The following is a 19494-nucleotide window of genomic DNA, read 5'->3' on the forward strand; positions in this document are numbered from 1 at the left end:
GGTAACCTATTCCAGTGCTTCACCACCCTCCTAGTGAAATAGTGTTTCCTAATATCCAACCTAGACCTCCCCCACTGCAACTTGAGACCATTGCTCCTTGTTCTGTCATCTGCCATCACTGAGAACAGCCTAGCTCCATCCTCTTTGGAACCCTCCTTCAGGTAGTTGAAGGCTGTTATCAAATCCCCCCTCACTCTTTCTTCTGGAGACTAAATAACCCCAGTTCCCTCAGCCTCTCCTCGTAAGTCATGTGCCCCAGTCCCCTAATCATTTTCGCTGCCCTCCACTGGATTCTCTCCAATTTGTCCACATCACTTCTGTAGAGGGGAGACCAAAACTGAATGCAATACTCCAGGTGTGGCCTCACCAGTGCCAAATAGAGGGGAATAATCACTTCCCTCAATCTGCTGGCAATGCCCCTACTAATGCAGCCCAATATGCCATTGGCCTTCTTGGGAACGAGGGCACACTGCTCATTTATATCCACTTCTTGTCCACTATAATCTCCAGGTCCTTTTCTGCAGAACAGCCGCTTAGCCAGTTGGTCCCTAGCCTGTAGCAGTGCCTGGGATTCTTCCATCCTAAGTGCAGGACTCTGCACTTGTCCTTGTTGAACCTCATGAGATTTCTTTTGGCACAATCCTCCAATTTGTCTAGGTCACTGTTGACCCTATCCCTACCCTCCAGCGTATCTACCTCTCCCTCCCATTTTAGTGTCATCTGCAAGCTTGCTGAGGGTGTAATTAATCCCATCATCCAGATCATTGATAAAGATGTTGAACAAAACCGGCCCCAGGACCAACCCTTGAGGCACTCCGCTTGATACCTTCTATGATTCTATGATTTTATCTGCTGGCTATGGGTGTCCAGACTGTGAGCCTCAGCAGCAGAGCATTTAAGCCACCCAGAGTTACAGGGCAGGCGGTGACACAACCCCTCACCCCCAGAACGTGACTGAGCATGTACCGGTTGCTGAGAAAGTTCAGGGGGATATCACAGGGCTGAGGGATCTTTAATCCAGAAGACACAGACAGAGCAAGCTGCAGTGGCTGGCGGCTACAGCTGAACACGTTCACAGGGGCATTCGGATATGCAATGGGCCCCAGGAGGCTAGGGCCAAGCTGACTTGGGTGCCTAGTGGGATGAAGGGGTGTGGGAGGCAGTGCTGGCAGACGACACTCATGCCAGGCAATGCTCCTGGCATGGTCCATCCCACTAGACTGGAGCCACGCCCTCCCATGGTCTGTGTGAACCACGGCAGACAGTTGTCCCTACTAACTCAGCCCAGCTCCCTGCGGTTCCATGCTCTGCTTTATTCCTGCTGTTCATTCCTAGTGTGAATCCCATGGGAACGCCTCCGTCAGCCCCCCCATCCGGTCCTGGTAGATCCTGTCGAAGGCCTCGCTCTGTGCCACCGTGAAATGGTTCTTCCAGTCCCCACAAATGCCTGTGAAATCGGGAGAGGCGTCAACTCAGGATTTGCACTGTGGCCATTGAGGGGTTTGGGTCAGCATGTCTCTCCCCCCACCCTGTGCATCAAGGGTAGGGTTACCATCCGTCCGTATTTCCCCGGACATGTCCGGCTTTTGCGTCTTTAAATAGCCATCCGGGAGGAATTGGTAACAAGGTTAAAAGGTCCGGGATTTTCCCCCCTCCACTCCCTCCCTCCCTGCCATGCAGAGTGCGGCGCGGCTGATTGGGCAGCTGGGCCCGATTGCGCCGCTCCCATTTGCCTCCAGCAGCCAGAGCCCCTCCCCTGCTCCCCCCCTGCTGCCTGCAGCCTGGTGTAACGACACAAACAGCCCCACCAGGCAGCGTGTTTTGCCTACACGTGGAGCCAGCATCTGACCGGCATGGGCATGGTAAAGGGAGTCCCGGGTGGCAGTCAGGGAGCAGGGGGAGGGTTGGATGGGTCCCCGGCCTACACCTGCCCCCCCTCCGTGCGTCCCCCCCCCCCGCGGGTCCTCCCCCGCCTCTCCCGTCCCAGCAGCAACTGCTGTCTGCTGCCCCAGGGTCCTAGTGCCCCCCAACCACTAATGGCAAGGCAGGCTGCCCTTATTCTGCCCTTCCACCCTAGCCCCGAGCCTCTCCAATGCCCCAAACCCCTCATCCCCAGCCAGAGCCCTCATCCCCCTGCATCCTAATCCTCTGCCCCAGCCCTGAGCCCCCTTCTGCATCATGAACCCCTCAGCCCCCTGCACCCTAATCCTCTGCCCCAGCCCTGAGCCCCCTCCTGCATCATGAACCCCTCATCCTCAGCCCCAACCCTCAGCCCCCCGCACCCTAATCCTCTGCCCCAGCCCTGAGCCCCCTCCTGAATCATGAACCCCTCATCCTCAGACCCACAGCCCTCACCCCTGCATCCCCTCCAATCCCCAAACTCCCTCCCAAACCCCCTCCCCCTTCCCACACACACCCTCCTGCCCTCAAACTCCCCCCCAAAGCCTGCACCCCCTCCCTTTGCACCGTCTCCCACCCCCAAACTCCATCCCAGACCCTGCACCCCTCACCCCCTCTTGCACACCCACCCCCTGCCCAAGCCCGGAGCCTGCACCCAGCACCCAAACTCTATCCCAGAGCCTGCACCCCTCCTGCACCCTAATCCCCAGCCCAGGACCTGTACCCCAGACCTCCTCCCCCCACCCAACCCCCCTCCCAGAGCCTTAGGCAGGTGGGGGGGGCGGGTTCTGGGCACCACCAAAATTTCTACAAACCTGCCATCCATGCGAGTGGATAAGGGTCGGGGCAGTCAGGGGACAGGTAGGATCCTAGGGGGGCAGTTAGGGTGGGGGGTTCTCAGGAGGGGGCAGTCAGGGGACAAGAAGCAGGGGGGGGTTGGGGGTTCTGAGGGGGCAGTCAGGGTGTGGGAAGAGGGAGGGAGTGGATGGGGGTGGGGCGGGGGCGGAGCTAGGTTGGGGCTCCCCCCCCCAGTATCCTCTTTTTTGATTGTGGAAATATGGTAACCCTAATCAAGGGGAGCTTGCTCCCAGAAGGAGGGGCTGAGCCCACCCAGCTCCCAGCAAGCACTCCTCGCTCTGCTCTCTGTCTTATCCCACTTGAGGGCTGCAGTGGGCTTACCGGAGCCTGGCTTCCCACAGATGGGGTCAACCTCATTGGGCTCCCCTCACTGTCACTACTGGGGGGCCCAGACTCATCACACTCAGCAGCTTGGGGGACAGTGCCCCAGGACACTCATCTCCTCACCCTTCCTCAGGAACGTGCCCTTCTCCTGATCCATAATGTCCCTGGGGAGCAGCGTCGAGTTGCACATCTTGTTCTCTTTCATGGCCCTGAAGGATGCATTCTCCACCACCGAGTTGATAGCTCCATCATCCAGCTCCTGCTCCAGAAATTGGCAGAGTTGCCGCACGCTGCCCCTCAGGTCCTGGGGGAAAACAACAGCCTCATTAACCATGGCACGGCTTGGCAGAGCCCCCATGCTGCCCTGGGCAGGTGGTGACTAGGGTTGTCAATCCTCCCGATTTTTCCGGGAGTCTCCCGGAATCGGGCTCTATCTCCCGGAGGCTACAAAAGCCAAACTGAAGATTTTAGGCCACTAAAAGTGCAGCGGCGCAGTGGGGTAAGGCAGTCTCCCTGCCTGCCCTGGCCCCGTGCCACTCCCGGAAGTGGTGACATGTCCCTGCGCCCCCGGGGGGGGGGTGTCTTTGCGTGCTGCCTGTGCCCTGAGCACCAACTCCGTAGCTCCCATTGGCCGGGAGCTGTGCCAATGGGAGCTATGGAGGTGGTGCCTGCAAAGTGCAGAGCCCCCTGCCCCTCCAAGGGGCCACAGGGACATGCTGGCTGCTTCTGGGAGCAGCGCAGGCCAGGGCAGGCAGGGAGCCTGCTTTGCCCCACTGCCCCGCAACTGGGAGCTACCCAAGGTAAGTGCCGCCTGGCCGAACCCTGCACCCCCTCCTGCACCCCAACCCTCTGCCTCAATCTGTAGCCCCCTCCTGCACCCAACTCCCTCCCAGAGCCCATACCCCTCACCCCCCACACACCCCAATCCCTTGCCCCATCTCAGAGCCCCATCCCAGAGCCTGCACCCCAACCCCCTCCCCCAGCCCTGATCCCCCTCCAGCACCCAAATTCTCTCCCAGAGCTTGCACCCTGCATCCCCTCCTGCACCCCAACACTCTGCCCCAGGCACAGCCTGGAGCCCCCTCTCACACTCTGAACCCCTCAGCCCAAGCCCAGAGCCCTCACCCCCTCCCACATCCCAACCCCCTGCCCCAGCCCGGTGAAAGTGAGTGAGGGTGGGGGGGAGCAAGCGATGGAGGGAGGGGGGATGGCGTGAGCGGGGTGGGGCCTCAGAGAAGGGGTGGGGCAGGGGTGGGGCCTTGGGGAAGGGAAGGGGCAAGGGTGTTTGGGTTTGTGTGATTAGACAGTTGGCAACCCTAGCGGTGACAGTAACCATGGCACAGTCTGGCAGAGCCCCGAACGTTGCCCCTAGCAGATGGGGACAGAGACAGTAACTGGGGCAGGGCCTGGCACAGCCCCCCACACTTCACGGGCAGACGGGGACAGTGATAGTAACTGGGGCAGGGCCCAGCAGAGCCCCCGCCCCCACTGCCCGGGCAGACAGAGACCGTGACAGTAAGCAGGACAGGGCCTGGCAGAGCCCCCCATGCAGCCCCCGGCAGACATGGACAGTGACAGTAATGAGGCAGGGCCAGGCAGAGCCCCCCCCACACACTACCCTAACAGACAGGGATGGTGACAGTTACCAGGATGGGGCCCAGAAGAGCCTCTCCCCCCCCCCCCCCCCCCCCCACTGCCCAGGCAGACAGAGATGGTGACAGTAACTGGGGCAAGGCCGGGAAGAGCCCCTCACGCTGCCCGGGCAGACAGTGACCATAACGAGGCAGGGCCCAACACATAGGCGCGGGGACTAAGGGTGTGGGGGGTGCTGCAGCAGCCTGGGCTCTCGGTTGCCGGCCCTGTGCCCGGGATCCTGGCTGCTTGCCCCACGTGCCCGGGACTCCGGCTGCTGCCCTGCACACCCAGGGCTCTGCTATCGCCCCGCGGCCGGGGTCTCAGTTGCCGGCCCCGCACACCCGCGGTACCGGCTGCCAGTCCCAGGCGTCCGGGGTCCCGTATGCCATGCTGCATGCCTGGGTCTTTGCTCCTGGGGGGGGGTTGTACAGGGGCAAGGGGGCTGGCTTTCAGCACCCCTACTATTAAAAATGTTCCAGCGCCACTGGCCCAGCAGAGCCCCCCCCGCCACCCTAGCAGACAGGGACGGTGACTGTAACTGGGGCCCAGCCCAGCAGAGCCCTCCCCCCCACTGTCTGGGCAGAGAGGATGGTTACAGTAACCAGGGCTTGGCCCAGCAGAGGCCCCCTGACTGAAGCTATTCCGGGAGATTTTTCCCCCCCAACATTACGTAATGTCATTTTCTCCAAATATCCCATTAAAATCTCCAGGCTTGCTTTCAATAGTCACTGGGAGACCAATTCTGATACTGGGAGACTCCCAGCCAGTGCTGGAGGATTGACAACCCTAGGGGATGGTGAGAGTAACCGGGGCAGGGCCTGGCAGACAGGGCCGGGGGATGAGGACAATTTCCAAACCCTGTGTTGTGTCTGCACTGAAATGCTGTGAAACATGGATGTCAATGGGGCAGCGGGACAGGCATGGAGCCGATTCACCCCCTCACTCCCACTGGTTCACATGGCGCAGTCTACTGGACCTTAATGGGGTGACTCCTGATTTACACCATGATGAATTAGGGGAATCAGCCTCATTGACTCCAGTTCAGTTACTACAGATTTACTCCAGCCGGGGAGCTGGCTGATTGACTCCAGTGGAGCTACGGCCAGTCTACAATGGCGGGGGATGTGGCTGGGTCACTTTACCTGCTGCAGCTCTTCGTAAGTGATGAAGAAGAAATTCTCTTTGCCCTTCATTTCCATCCAGCCTCTGACATGATCAAACCAGGACCCGTGGGGCACTGCAGGGGCAGAGAGCAGAGCGGGGTGGGGCTGTGAGTGTCAGCCAGAGAGTCAGCACAGAGGGGACTCTCATGTGGGCAGGGAACACTCCTGTCAGGCTGCGAGGGGACACCCCGATGGAGATTCCTAGAAACGTTGGGCTGGAAGGGCCCTCAAGAGGTCGTCATGTCCATCCCTCTGTGCCAAGGCAGGGCCGAGTAACCTCAGATCAGCCCTGGCAGGGGGTTGTTCAACCTATTCTTGGAAACCTCCAGTGATGGGATCCCACAGCCTCCCTAGGTCACCTGTTCCAGAGCTGAGCTACCCTTAAGAACATAAGAACGGCCATACTGGGTCAGACCAAAGGTCCGTCCAGTCCAGTATCATGTCTTCTGACAGTGGCCCAGAGGGAATGAACCTAACAGGTAATAATCAAGTGATCTCTCTCCTGCCATCTATCTCCACCCTCTGACAAACAGAGGCTAGGGACACCATTCCTTACCCATCCTGGCTAATAGCCATTAATGGACTTAACCTCCATGAATTTATCTAGTTCTCTTTTAAACCCTGTTATAGTCCTAGCCTTCACAACATCCTGAGGCAAGGTGTTCCACGGGTTGACTGTGAGCTGCATGAAGAAGAACTTCCTTTTATTTGTTTTAAAGCTGCTGCCCATTAATTTCATTTGGTGGCCCCTAGTTCTTACATTATGGGAACAAGTAAATAGCTTTTCCTTATTCACTTTCCCCACACCCTTGGAAAGTTTGTCCTACTATCTAACCTACATCTCCCTTGCTGCACATTGAGCAGATTCCTTCTTGTCCTCCCCTGGGTGAACACGGAGAACAATTGATCCCCATCCTCTTTACAGCAACCTTTCCCGTATTTGCAGACTGTTCTCCGGTCCCCCTCGGCTCCCTCCTCTCTGGACTAAACACACCCTATTCTTCCAATCTCATAGGTCGGGGTTGCCAAACCTCTTAGACGTTTTGTTGCTCTTCTCTGGCCTCTCCCCAGTTTCTCCCCGTCTTTCCTGAAGTCACGGTCCCCCAGCTGAGGCCTCACTAGTGCCTCGAGTGGGACAATGTCCTGGCAGACCAACACTCCTGTTAAAATCCCCCAGAACAACAGCAGCCTTTTGTGCAGCTGTCCCATTGCTGACTCACATTGAATTCGTGTGGCACTCTAAGCCCCAGACCCTTTGCAGCAGTGCCACCCCCTAGCCAGTTATTCCCCACTATGTAGCTGTGCAGTTAGTTTGACATGGGTGAGGGACTCGCTGCTCATGTCACCCTAACGGGATGAGACTAAAGAGCCCCATGCCCTGGGACACAAGGAGAGACCCCCCCCAGGGAATGGCTAGGGGCAGGAGCTGGGACCGAAGAGCTCTGGTGAATACCCCCACCCCCAGCACACACACACCACTGCCCAAGGCTGCAGAGTGATGGGATTGTGGAGTCATTGGGATCCGCTCTCTGCCCTGGCAGCAATGTAGGGCAGACTGTGTCTGGGGCTGACCAGGCTTGGATCTGGTATTGCACCTCCCATGTCCTGAGATGTCCCAGGCCCTGAAGCTGCACTCACCATCCCCGCTCAGAAAGTCCTGCAGGAACTGCTTGAAGGACTCAGGGTCCTTGTATGAGCTGCACATCTTGGAGAAATAGAAATAGGAGACCAGGACGTCCTTGGGATTGCGGAGTGTGTAGACCACCTGGAGGGGACCGAGACGTGGGCTGGGGGGGGCGAAAGGCAGGGACTGGCACAAGAAATGCTGTTCTGCTATTACCTCTCCTATGGGTCAGGGAGCCCCTGAAGCGCTCTGCAGAGCAGAGCTGCCAGCATCACCCTCCCGGCCTGACTGTCCACGGGCATCCAGCCATTGGCCCCAGAGCCAGGTAAACACCCATGGCTCCACGGGGGCAGGGTTAAAGCACTTGGAATTCAGGCACAAGCTTAAGGCTGTCCTTTGCTGCACATGCCCCAAACCTACTCCCTATGTGTGACACTCTGTGCCCCAAAGAGACACTCTGCACCCATATTCACCATGGTGATAGGATTAGGATAGGTTTTGTACAAAGCATGCCTTGCGAAGTGTCATTCTAAAAGCCTTAATCTGTTGAACATTACTATCCTGTTAAATTGTATGTGCTATGATTGTATGTGAAGTTATGAAGTTTGGCTATGTACGTGCTTCTGAAACATGTTGTGAGGTTGGGGATACCCACAAGCAGCCTTTGAGGTACAACAATAAAAAGGTCAAACAACGTTGATGGCCGATTGAGGCAATACACACACTCACAAGGATTACCCCAGGAACCGGGGAGAATAGAAACCTCTCAGAGATAGCACCACACAATGGGAACTGTTTGACCCAGGTCACAGCAAAAGAGCTTTCCAGCAAGTTGGAAGAAGATATAAAAGGGGGAAATGACATCATGACTGGACCTCACTCTCCCTGCAACACAACACCTGAGAATACCAGAGGAAAAGACTGAATTGGGGGGCAAGTGCTGGTGCCAGGCAGGAAAGAAGAAAGCCCTGTCTGTGTATGAAACATCAGCAAATTGCTTGTACTATGTAACAGGGTGAGACACTGCATGATTCAAATCTTATTTAGTATATTAGGCTTAGATTGCATTTTTGTTTTATTTCTTATGGTAACTATCTTTGATGTGTTTGCTATCACTTATAATCACTTAAAATCTATCTTTCTGTGGTTAATAAATCGATTTTATATGTTTTACCTACAACAGTGTGGTTTAAGTGAAGTGCTTGGGGAAAAATCTCAGCTCAGTTAACAACGGCTTTGTGCATATTCCTCTCCACATTGAGGGAGGGGGCAGACTAATATACTGTTCATGTTTTTGACCAGGGCAGGATGGTACAGCTCCGGGGTCCTAGGCTGGGGCATATTTTGGCTGAAGCCTCTCTATTGTTGGCTGGTAGAGCATTCATGAACACAGCTGGGTGTGGCCACTGGCTGTGGATGTTGCTGTGAGTGCAAGCTTGGAGGGCTTTGCAGATGTTGCCACAACATCACCATGTGAGAGGGAACCCAGATTGGTAAAACAGAGGGCTCGGCTGTACTCCAGTTCCAGGTGGCACCCTGTGGGGGACCCCTCACACTATGGATCTGCATCTTAGCCCCTTCCCCCTGGCTCTGTATCATAACCCTGACCCCCCCGGCTCTGCACCAGAACCTGACCCTTCCCCCCCCCGGCTCTGTACTGTAACCCCCATGTGCAGCCTGCCTGGCCCACCTTGGCCCTGGAGCCAAAGAAGGATGTGGGGAAGAGCTGGACGGGGAGGTGGCAGGTCAGCAGGCGGGGTCGGGGGTAGCTCAGTGCAGACTCCAGCCCCAGACGGGTAGTGAACCAGGGCACGCGGTTGGAGTTGAGGACGGCTCGGTTCCAGGCTGGGTCCCCGCCACTGCGAATCAGGCTCAAGATCTCAATCATCCACACTGTGCCTGGGGGACAGGGGGCTCTGTCACAGGCGCCTTGCGGGGTGTGGAGCTGTCTCTGGGCACAGCGTGCCTCCCTGGGCCAGTGGGGCCCACAGGGCTGAGCCCCACCACCGCCCCTATAGCCATCTCAGTCTTCTCCTATAGCCCTCCCCTATACCCATCCTCCCCTATAGGCATCCAAGCCTCATCATCCCATCTCCTATAGCCATCCCAGCCCTCCCTGCCATCCTTCCCTAGAGCCATTTCAGCCTTCTCCTATAGCCCTCCCCACCATCCTCCCTATAGCCATCCAAGCCTCTTCACCCCTCCCCTATAGCCATCTCAGTGCCCCCAGCCATCCCCAACCCCCAATAGACACAATCAGCCCTCCCCATCCCCTCCCTGATAGCTCCACCGGCCACACCCAGCCCTCCCCATACCCCACATAATGGGGTTCCAGGATAACAAGTTGCCCCCCCCTCCTTTCCAAGGCCCTCTCCCACCACCCCGACCCGGGATGATCCCCTGTCCATGCCCGCAGCACCCTACCTGATTTGGGGTAGGTGACGTTGAAGACATCATCGTCCTGCACCTGGAACTCCTTGTGGGCAAAGTGCAGGCTCTGCTCAGAGTTATACGCAGGGGGGAACTTGATGCCCTGGTATGTGACGTACTCCACTGCCATTGCCTGGCCTCACAGTGCCTGAGATGACCAGCCCTGCAGGGAGATGCAGGAGCCTGTCACCACGCGCAAGGGCCTGCATCTACCTGACTGCAGATCTACCTCCCGCCCTCCTCCCGCCCAGCGCTGTGCACCCCGCCGAGGGACTTTGGGCCTGCATCTACCTAACTGCAGAACTACTTCCCCCCCTCCTCCCACCCAGCGCTGTGCTCCCCACCAAGGGGCATTGGGCCTGCATCTACCTGACTGCAGCTCTACCTCCCGCACAGCGCTGTGCACACTGCCGAGGGGCATTGGCCCTGCATCTAGGACCTGACTGCAGAACTACCTCCCCCTCTCCTCCTGCCCAGCGCTGTGCACCCTGCCAAGGGGCATTGGGCCTGCATCTACCTGACTGCAGATCTACTTCCCGCCTTCCTCCCACCCAGCACTGTGCACCCCGCCAAGGGGCATTGGGCCTGCGTCTACCTAACTGCAGGCCCATTGCTCCCTCCTGGCCCATTCCCATAATACAAGAACTAGGGGTCACCAAATGAAATTAATAGGCAGCAGGTTTAAAACAAATACAAGGAAGTTCTTCTTCACACAACGCAGTCAACCTGTGGAACTCCTTGCCTGAGGATGTTGTGAAGGCTAGGACTATAACAGCGTTTAAAAGAGAACTGGATACATTCATGGAGGTTAAGTCCATTAATGGCTATTAGCCAGGATGGGTAAGGAATGGTGTCCCTAGACTCTGTTTGTCAGAGGATGGAGTGGATGGCAGGAGAGAGATCACTTCATCATTACCTTTTAGGTTCATTCCCTCTGGGGCACCTGGCATTGGCCACTGTCGGTAGACATGATACTGGGCTAGATAGACCTTTGGTCTGCCCCAGTATGGCCGTTCTTATGTTCTTATGTTCTCCCCCTTCACTGCCTGGGCAGCGCTGGTATGCAGCCCTGTAGTGGGGCAGCTCCCCATCCCTGTAGGCAGGGGTTAAAAGCAGCCCTGGAGAAGGCTGTGGCTGGGGAAAGGAGTGAAAGCAGCAGAGGGAGTAGCTGATCACAGGTGTGGCCAGCCCAATCAGGCCACAGCTGGCCCTATAAAGGGGCTGTGAGCCAGGATCTTGAGGAGTCTGACTCTAGCCCTGGAGGGGGAAGGGTTAGTTGCCTGGGAGCAAGGTATAGCTGCTCCCTGACTTATGCAAGCATTCCGTAAGTCAAATTTTGTGTAAGTTGGGAATGTATACCTGACAATTACGCCCAAAAAAAAAAAAAGCGTATGGAACTTTTTCCGTAAGTCTGGATTTGCGTAACCCAGGGAGTGTCTGTACCTGAAGCAGAGCAGTGCTGGGGAAAGGCAAGGGGAGCTTCAGCCTGATAAAACCCCAGGCTGCAGGCCTTGTTGAAGGCCCACAAAGGTACTGGAGCTGAGAGGGGCAGCCCGGTGATAGACTGAGGCAGCAGATCCAACCCTCTTGCCAATGATGAGTGGCCATTACAGACTGCAGTCTGCACCAGTGAAAGGGGATTAGATGATGACTGGCAGTGGCCACTGAGGCAAAGTGGTTTTTAGAGGGTTGGGTGTTCCCCGGGGAGGGGAGACCCAGACTGTGGGGGTACTGCTGGGGCAGAACCCTGAGGTAAAGGGCACCAGGGTCTGTGAGGGATATGGGCCTAAGGCAGACGAGACACCAGCCAGTAGGAGGTGCTCCAGAGCTGGGAAAGAGCTAATTCCCAGATGACCAGCAGGAGGCGCTGCGCCAGTGAGTTGTTGCTTTGCTACAAATCCCCATGGGCATCTCCTACCCATCCCTGAGCATGCCTCACCACTGCAGTGGTGCCCCAGGCACATCTCCCTGTTGGGCCCCCCTCCCCCTGGTTACCCTCTGCCTGGTCCCCTTCCTGCTTGGCCCCCCTCCCCCTGGTTACCCTCTGCCCGGTCCCCTTCCTGCTGGGTACCCCTCCCCCTGGTTACCCTCTGCCCGGTCCCCTTCCTGCTGGGCACCCCTCCCCCAGGCATCCCCTGCCCTGCCCCTCCCCAGAGAAGAGCTTTCCCCCTCACAGGGATTAATGGCTCACTGCATTGGGGAGTGCTTGCTCCAGCCCTGCCAGGCCCCTGGTTATAGCCTCCCTCCCAAAACAAGCCATGTACCCACCTGCCCAGATGGCTCTGCCTGGGGGTACGGGAGGCAGCAGTCAGAGTGTGAGGTCCGTGGGAGCTCAGGGGATTGACCTCTGCCAGGGAAGAGAGGCCAGAACAGAAGCTCTCTCTGCAGCACCCCAAACCCTGGCTTGGCACAGCTCTTGGAGATGTGGGTACAAAGGTCTGCCACGGGGAGGGATCAGGGAGCTAGGCCCTGCCCAGCCCCTGAGGCCAATGATTTCCAGGAGAGACAAAGTCCAGGTGCTCAGCCCCTTCTGGAGCACAGAGGTGGAGACACACATAGGGACCGAGTTCCCCACCCCATTCTCAGCCTATGCACCACAGCCTGCCCACTAAACCAGCTGAGGGGGTGGGTGTGTGGGCAGGGGGCGAGAATGAGAAGGTGGATGGGGATAGATAGATAGAAGGGGTGTGTGGGGAGAGAGAGAGAGAGAGATAAGATGGAGTATATGGATACAGTCAGAGGGAGATGGCAATAGACAGACAAACATAGACAGGAGCTGCTGTGGCTGTAGTGGAGGTGGCTGCTGTTCCCATTCGGAGCCGGCAGGAAGGGCCAGGAGAAGATGGGCACAGAGCGTTCTCTGTCTGTGTGCTCAATAAAAGGTTGAAAGGGGTTTCAATGGTGATTCTTCTCAGGGGTCTCGGCAGGACATCCCAGACCACACTGAACGGGTTATTGTTGTAACAGTGAGCGACCAAGAATTGGTTACCACTGTAACCCCCCTCGGCCCTGGGACACCCCTGTATCGACACAGCCGGCCCCAGTCCAGGGGCTGGCTCCCCCTCTCTCAGGCCCCTTTATGCTGCCAGAGGCACCGAGTGTCACCAAGAAGCCGCCCTGGGTGTCCGGTGCTAATTTAGGAAGCCGTCACTTGCTCCCCGGCTGAGGTGAGTCTGGGAGAAGCAGGGGAGGATCCGGATGCTGCAGAAGCAGGGACGAGCCAGGCATGGCACAGGCAGGTGGCAATGCCAAGCCGGAGAGCAGTGAGGCCAGGTAGGGCCCAGACACCTCTGCCCCACTCTTGTCTACACATGCCTCCACCTTCAGCTCCCCTAGTGGGGGTTCGCTGCCAGGGTCAGGACAGCTGTCTGCAGCCATAGGGCAGGGTGAGAGGGGCTAAGGGCCGGATTTCCAAGGGTATTTTGGTGGCCAGAGATGCAGATAGGTGCCTTGCGAGATTTTCAAAAGCACCTTGGCACAACTGGGCACCGCTCTGCATCTGCAGGTGCCTAAAAATCAGGCCCAAGGTGCTTTGCTTTGTTTGTGTAAGGTCTGTGTAGGGTCTTGGCCGCGTGCACGTGTGAGTGTGCACATGTCCAGCACCTGGCACCGCAGGCACACAGCCGCTAGTGCTACTGCCAGGTAAGTATTAAATAACAATAAATGAGCCTTGCTCAAAGGGTGGGTTCAGGAGCGCCAGCCTGTCCCTGAGCATGAAGGCTTCTCCAAGTGTGGAGGAGGCAGAGGAAAAGGGGACCCCTGGCTGGGAGCAGTGGTGGATTAATCTCTGGGCTGATGGGGCCCCCGGAAAAAATCCGCCACCAAGCAGTGGAAGCCTGGAGCCCTGACCACCTGGCAGGCAGGGCAGGGGAAGCCCCACACCCCGACCCCGCTCTGCAGTAGCAGACCAGGGCAGGGGAAGCCCCTACTTTTGGCTCTCCACCCATCCCCAGCAGAAGCCGCAGGGTGGCAGGGCAAGCCCCCATGCCCGACCCGCTCTCTGGCAAAAATACCAAGCAGGCGAAGCGGGAGAAGTTCCAGCGCCCCAACCCTGGTCCCCTGCAGAAGTGCAGGGGGTAACAACGGAAGCCCCAGCACCCAGACCCCCACTGCAGCCCTGGGACTGGAGGAGCTCTCACTCCCTGCTGCGCCCCAGGCCATGGTACAGGGACAGAGCTTCTCCAGTCTTGGGGCCACAGTGGGGGGTGGGGGGTGGGGCAGAAAGGCACAAAAGGGGTTGCAAGGCTGCAGTGGGAGGGCAGAATGGGGGCCAGTGTTCCCTCTAATTGTTCCCACACATGTGCGGAATGAATATTGTTACGTGCACACGTCACCTCCATATTGGTGCACATAACAAAATTCATGTGGCGGGGCTGGGGCCGAGGGGTTTGGAGTGTGGGAGGAGGCTCATGGCTGGGGCAAAGGGTTGGGGTGAGGGCTCCAGCTGGGGGTGCGGGCTCTGGGGTGGGGTTGAGGATGAGGGGTTTAGGGTGTAGGCTGCCCAGGTGCTGCAGCAGAGAGAAAGGATCCCCCCAGCTCTCTCTCCCCCTCAGCAGCACCTGGGCTGGGGTGGGAGAGGCACCTCTCCCTGCTGCGGCAGGTCCAGGCTGGGGCTGGGTTGTGGCTGTGGGAAGGGCACATCTTCCCGCTGTGGCAGGTCCAGGGATGGGGAAGAGGCATCTCTCCCCATCACAGCCCTGAGTGCCTTTGCAACATTTTGTAGGCTGCTGTGCGGCCACACGGCCATGCAGTTTAGAGGGAATTTAGGGAGGAACCCTGGGTGGAACAGGGGTGGGCCTGAGGAAGGGACAGAAAAGGGTGGGGTATGGATAGGACCGCAGGCGGAAGGGGCCGAACTTGGGAAGGGCTGCAGGCAGAAGAGGTTGGGAGGGGCCCCCACTTGCTCTGGCCTAGTGCTCCAGGGAAACTTCATCCACCTCTGGCTGTGAGGGCCAGGATCTCCAGAAGGGCTCAGCACAGAAGGACCCCTGTGGATAAAGCCATACCTGTGGGTGCTGAGCCCTTCTGGAGACTCGGGTCTCTCTCTCGCCCATTCTGCTCCCCCACCAGCAAACTTGGCTGGCCATGCCCAGGGACCTGTCTGGGAGCCCCAGGGATGAGCTAGCTGCTGCGTCTGGAGCACGGCCATTCCCCAGATTCCGTTCCATCCCACCGCAAGCCTCCCAGGTCCTTGGGAGAACCAGCCCCTTGAGACACTTAGTACAATGCTGGTGATGCCGCAGCTCTGATGGGCAGCCTCTGCTCTCCCTGCAGCCGGAGTCTGGGCATCATCAGAAGCCACTGCCAAAAGTCACGCTTAGTACAGCGAGGAAACAAGCACCAGCGACATGGCTCGGCCCCCAGCACCGCCAGGGATGAACTCGGCAAGGGAGAGGGGTTTCACCAGGCACCCGAAGGTGCAGTGTCCAGCCCGGATTGTCCCAGTGTTGTGCGGAGGAAGCACGTTTCCGTGTGAAACACTCCAGGAAATGCAGCGGGTGAGGTCTTTAAACAGCCTTGTTATTGTTTAATTCTGCTGTTGGCAGCTGTGCAGGAAACCAGGGGAGGTGGCTTAGAGCAGTGGTTCTCAACCAGGGATATGTGTACCCCTGGGGGTACTCCGGTCTCCCAGGGGGTATATCAACTCATCTAGACATTTGTCTAGTTTTACAACAGGCTACGTAAAAAGCACTAGTGAAGTCAGTACAAATTAAAATTTCATACAATGACTTGTTTATATTGCTCTATATACCATACACTGAAATGTAAGTACAATATTTATATTCCAATGGATTTATTTTATAATTATATGGTAAAAATGAGAAAGGAAGCCATTTTCCAGTAATAGTGTGCTGGGCCACTTTTGTATTTCTATGTCTGATTTTGTAAGCAAGTAGTTTTAAAGTGAGATGAAACTTGGGGGTACGCAAGACAAATCAGACTCCTGAAAGGGGTACAGTAGTCTGGAAAGGTTGAGAGACACTGGCTTAGAGCCCCCAACCTTGTGCCATCCCCAAGTGCAGAATCATTGCAGGTCAAGGCATGGAGCCAGGCTGCCCTCTTCACCCAAGAGACCTGCCTCCACCGGACCCCATAAGTGCGTGTCCACCAGCAAAGCCCCACTGCATTCCCTAGCTGTTGGATCAGGCCCTTCCCCATTTCTGACAGCCCAGTCACTGGGGTGTGGGACATTCCCAAGCACTTTCCCCAGTGCTCAGCCCTCTTGCCGTGCCCCAGGGTGGACAGACGCCTTGTCAGAGCCACTCCTCTCAGCAGGCTGCTGATGGCTCCTGCCACAAATAACCCAGCCAGGCAGAGGAGCAGCTACAGCCATTAAAGGAGCCCCACAGAGAGATATAGTGCGGTTGTGCCCCCTTTGGGGTGCTGGGCACAGGGGCCTGGCAGTTTTGTTGATGTTTAAAGGTGTCTCTCTCCTTCAGCTTGTTTTTCCCACGAGGGCAGGACTTTTCTACCCGTCTGCATGCCTGGCAAGCTGCAGGGCTGGCAGGGTCCCCCCACCACCGCCAGCTTGGAAGTGCCGCCAGGCCAGGGAGAGGGGCGTGGGTGTTACTGGATTCTTTAGAACGCATTGGTCTGACTGGTGCCTATTTGACTCGGTTGCCCTGCAAACAGCTGGGAGACATGATCTCTTCGTTAAAGACTCAGCGCCCTGCCTCGCAAGTATGGGCTGAGTCAGCTCACGGTCCCCTCCTCAGACTCTCCCAGCCCACTCTCCAGCAAGAGCAGGACAATTGAGTCTTGAGACCCCTGTTATTTCTAAGGTTAAAAAATAAGGAAGGACACCCCCCCCCCCTTTATAACACAGCAACAAAACCCTGGCAGGCTCCTGGAGGAATGGCCCTGCAGGAGGAAGTGAAAATCATTTCCTTTATTTTTAACCCAACTTTAAACAGGCAGCAGATGTTTCTCTTTGTGGGTCTCCTGGAAGCCTTGTCTCGCCCCAGGGGCTCGCAGGCAAAGGGGCACAACCAAATGAAGGGCGACCGGCTTTACACAGAGATTGGCTGCCTCTCGTCTTCAGTCCCCAACTGTCGGGCTGGGGGCAGGGATCGCCCGGTGCTGTTCCCAGGTCAGACTGGATGGTCACAATAGGCCTTGGGGCCTCACAATTTAGTGATCTGGCGGGGCAAAGGCAGGCAGAACTGGTGACTAGGGATCTCTGTTTGGGGCCGCCTCACCCCACAGACAAAGCCAAGGTCACCTCAGCTCTCCTGCGGGTACGTCCCCAGGCAGCTGTGAGGATGCCTCCCAGCCTGGGTAGACAGACATGTACTAGCACGATAAATACAGCAGTCCTGGGCAGCGGCTCAGGCTACATACCCGGGGTGGCTGGCTCCTTCTGCAGGACAGGCCTCTGTGGCCACACTGTGGGTAACTCAAGCAGAGCTCGCAAGTGTCTGTGCACTTGGGCTGGGAAAGAGTCACTATTTACTGGCGTTCCCACCCACAGCCCCCTCGTCTGTCGCACTAGGTCATTCCTCTGTGCCCTCCAGGTTGGCTGCATGGGCAGCGTAGGACGGGCAGTGGTCTCTCTGCTCAATCTGCACTTTAATGATGGACTTCTTCTGGTTGGACATGGTGGCCGTCACCTGGATCCCCTGGCTGGTCACCTCCAGCTGGCCATCCTTGGCATCAGTGAGCCTCGTTTTCTGGAAGGACTCGCACATATAGGGAGGGTCGTGGCTGTACATGTAGTGGTAGAGGCGATCCATGCTGTGGAAGTGCTTCCTGCCAGTGAAGAGCTCGAGGGCAAACTCGATGTCATAGAGCATGCGGTTGAAGGGGTTGGAGAACATGATGGCCAGGGTGAAGGCGTTGGACTCGTAGCTCAGCACCCCGACGCTCCCGCAGGCCGTTGATCTTGTTTTCACAAACAGGAAGCTCCCCGAGGAGCCGGGGAAGATCTGGGGCACAAGGTCTATCATAGCTCGGCCGCTGAAACAGTAATTCCTGGAGGAAAACACCACGTGGTTCCTTCATTACACAACATCCCGATCAATAATTAATAACTGCGTCCCAGCAGCAGGGGAATCCTGACCCTAGGGGCTGGGGTGGGTCATAGCCCAGCTGCTTTTCTGCAGAGGGGAGACACAGGTCGCTGGACAAGAGAGCACAGCCCCACCTCAGCCAGTCCCCAGGGCAGAGGGGTCTTTCCTGCGTGACCAATGCACAAGGTGGTACCGGTTCCTAGCTGGTAAAATGTTATGTGGTCATGCACATTATGTTGTTAATTAAAGTTTAGAGGTCATACACAGTCAGACAGACATATCATACAGCTGCATAGGAGTGTGCGTATATGTGTGTGTACATGTGGGTATGTGGATGTGGTGAACTAAGTACACTGAACACCTTTACAATTAATCACACGCCTATCGCCATGTCACCTGCCCCCAGTCCATCTCCCTGGGACTTACTCACCAACCTCCCAAGTGGCTTCCAACAGCTGTTCCCTCTCAAATCAACTGGCCAGGGAAATGTTTCCCCACGCCCTGAAAAAATGTGTTTTTTCCCCCTAAAATACCCTCAGCCCTAGTCCTGGACACACAAAATATCCTGGCTTGAAGGTCCAATACAGTCTTGTGCCCCTGCAGGGATAGACACTTCCAATTTAACCCAGAGGGCAGGGGGATTTGTGGTGACCCAATGGGACATACAGCGCTGACCTAATATACAGGAATGGACGGATGGGGTGTATGGGGACGGACAGACAGATATTCAGTAGCAGACACATACCCCACGCCCTGGCACATCTGTATAGACACCAGTCACAGGCTGACTTGGGAAGCCGCGTGGAGGGGGCTATGGGAACCTGCTTACCTGGGGTACTCAAGGGTCACGTCTCTGGTGTTGTTGGTTATCTGGATGCCCACACACCGGCCTGCATCCACCTCCTGAACCAGCTTTTCAACGTTAGTCATCTCGCAGCAATGAGGGATTGTTCAGCAGCAGCTCCCGCAGAGCACCACCAGCCCCTCTCTGGGTAGAGCTGACTCACTGCCCTCCCAGCCCCTGGCCTAGCACCAGGTCCAGCGCTCAGCGTGTGCTTCCTGCTAGCTGAGGTGGAGTCCACGCTTTGCCTGTGGGGGCAGGGCTGTGGACAGGCAGGATGTGGGGGGCAAGGAAGTGTGGGTGGGGGCTAATCTGCAAAAGGAAATCCGGGCTAATCAATCTCGGGGAGAGCCAACACAATGGTTGAGGAGGCTCGTTGCCAGTTCTCGACAATCAGTTTGTCCTGCTCCTTACAGGGATCTACATGATCTGTACCAGTGCAGGACGGGGGCACGGGGCACTTCTGCTGGCAGCTGAATGGGCAGCCATGGGCACACAAAGCAAACCCGGTGCTGGAGGGGCATAGGGAACGGGACGGCCGTACCAGGATCCTGTGTGCAGAAAAGGACAAGAATGGTCCAGGAGCTGGAAAAGCTCTCATACAAAGACAGCTTGGAAAGCCAGGGATTGTTACCTTAGATGGGATGGAGGAGAGAGGACAGGAAAAAAGATCCATAAATAATGAAGGGTCAGCAGAGAGATGATTGGGAG

General features: G+C 57.0%; 1 protein-coding gene across 1 annotated transcript; it reads right to left on the minus strand.

The window, feature by feature from the left end:
* Nucleotides 1–1331: 1331 nt before the first annotated feature.
* Nucleotides 1332–10063, minus strand: LOC135892881 (sulfotransferase 2B1-like). The gene is made up of 7 exons (XM_065420650.1): nucleotides 9928–10063; nucleotides 9194–9402; nucleotides 7518–7644; nucleotides 5859–5953; nucleotides 4488–4505; nucleotides 3205–3385; nucleotides 1332–1447 (listed from the first exon to the last, which is right to left on the minus strand). The coding sequence occupies exons 1-7, from the start codon at nucleotides 10061–10063 to the stop codon at nucleotides 1332–1334; spliced, it is 882 nt and encodes a 293-aa protein (XP_065276722.1).
* Between the last annotated feature and the right edge of the window lie 9431 nt (nucleotides 10064–19494).

The sequence above is a fragment of the Emys orbicularis genome, chromosome 21, assembly GCF_028017835.1.
Source record: "Emys orbicularis isolate rEmyOrb1 chromosome 21, rEmyOrb1.hap1, whole genome shotgun sequence".
Lineage (NCBI taxonomy): Eukaryota > Metazoa > Chordata > Testudines > Emydidae > Emys > Emys orbicularis.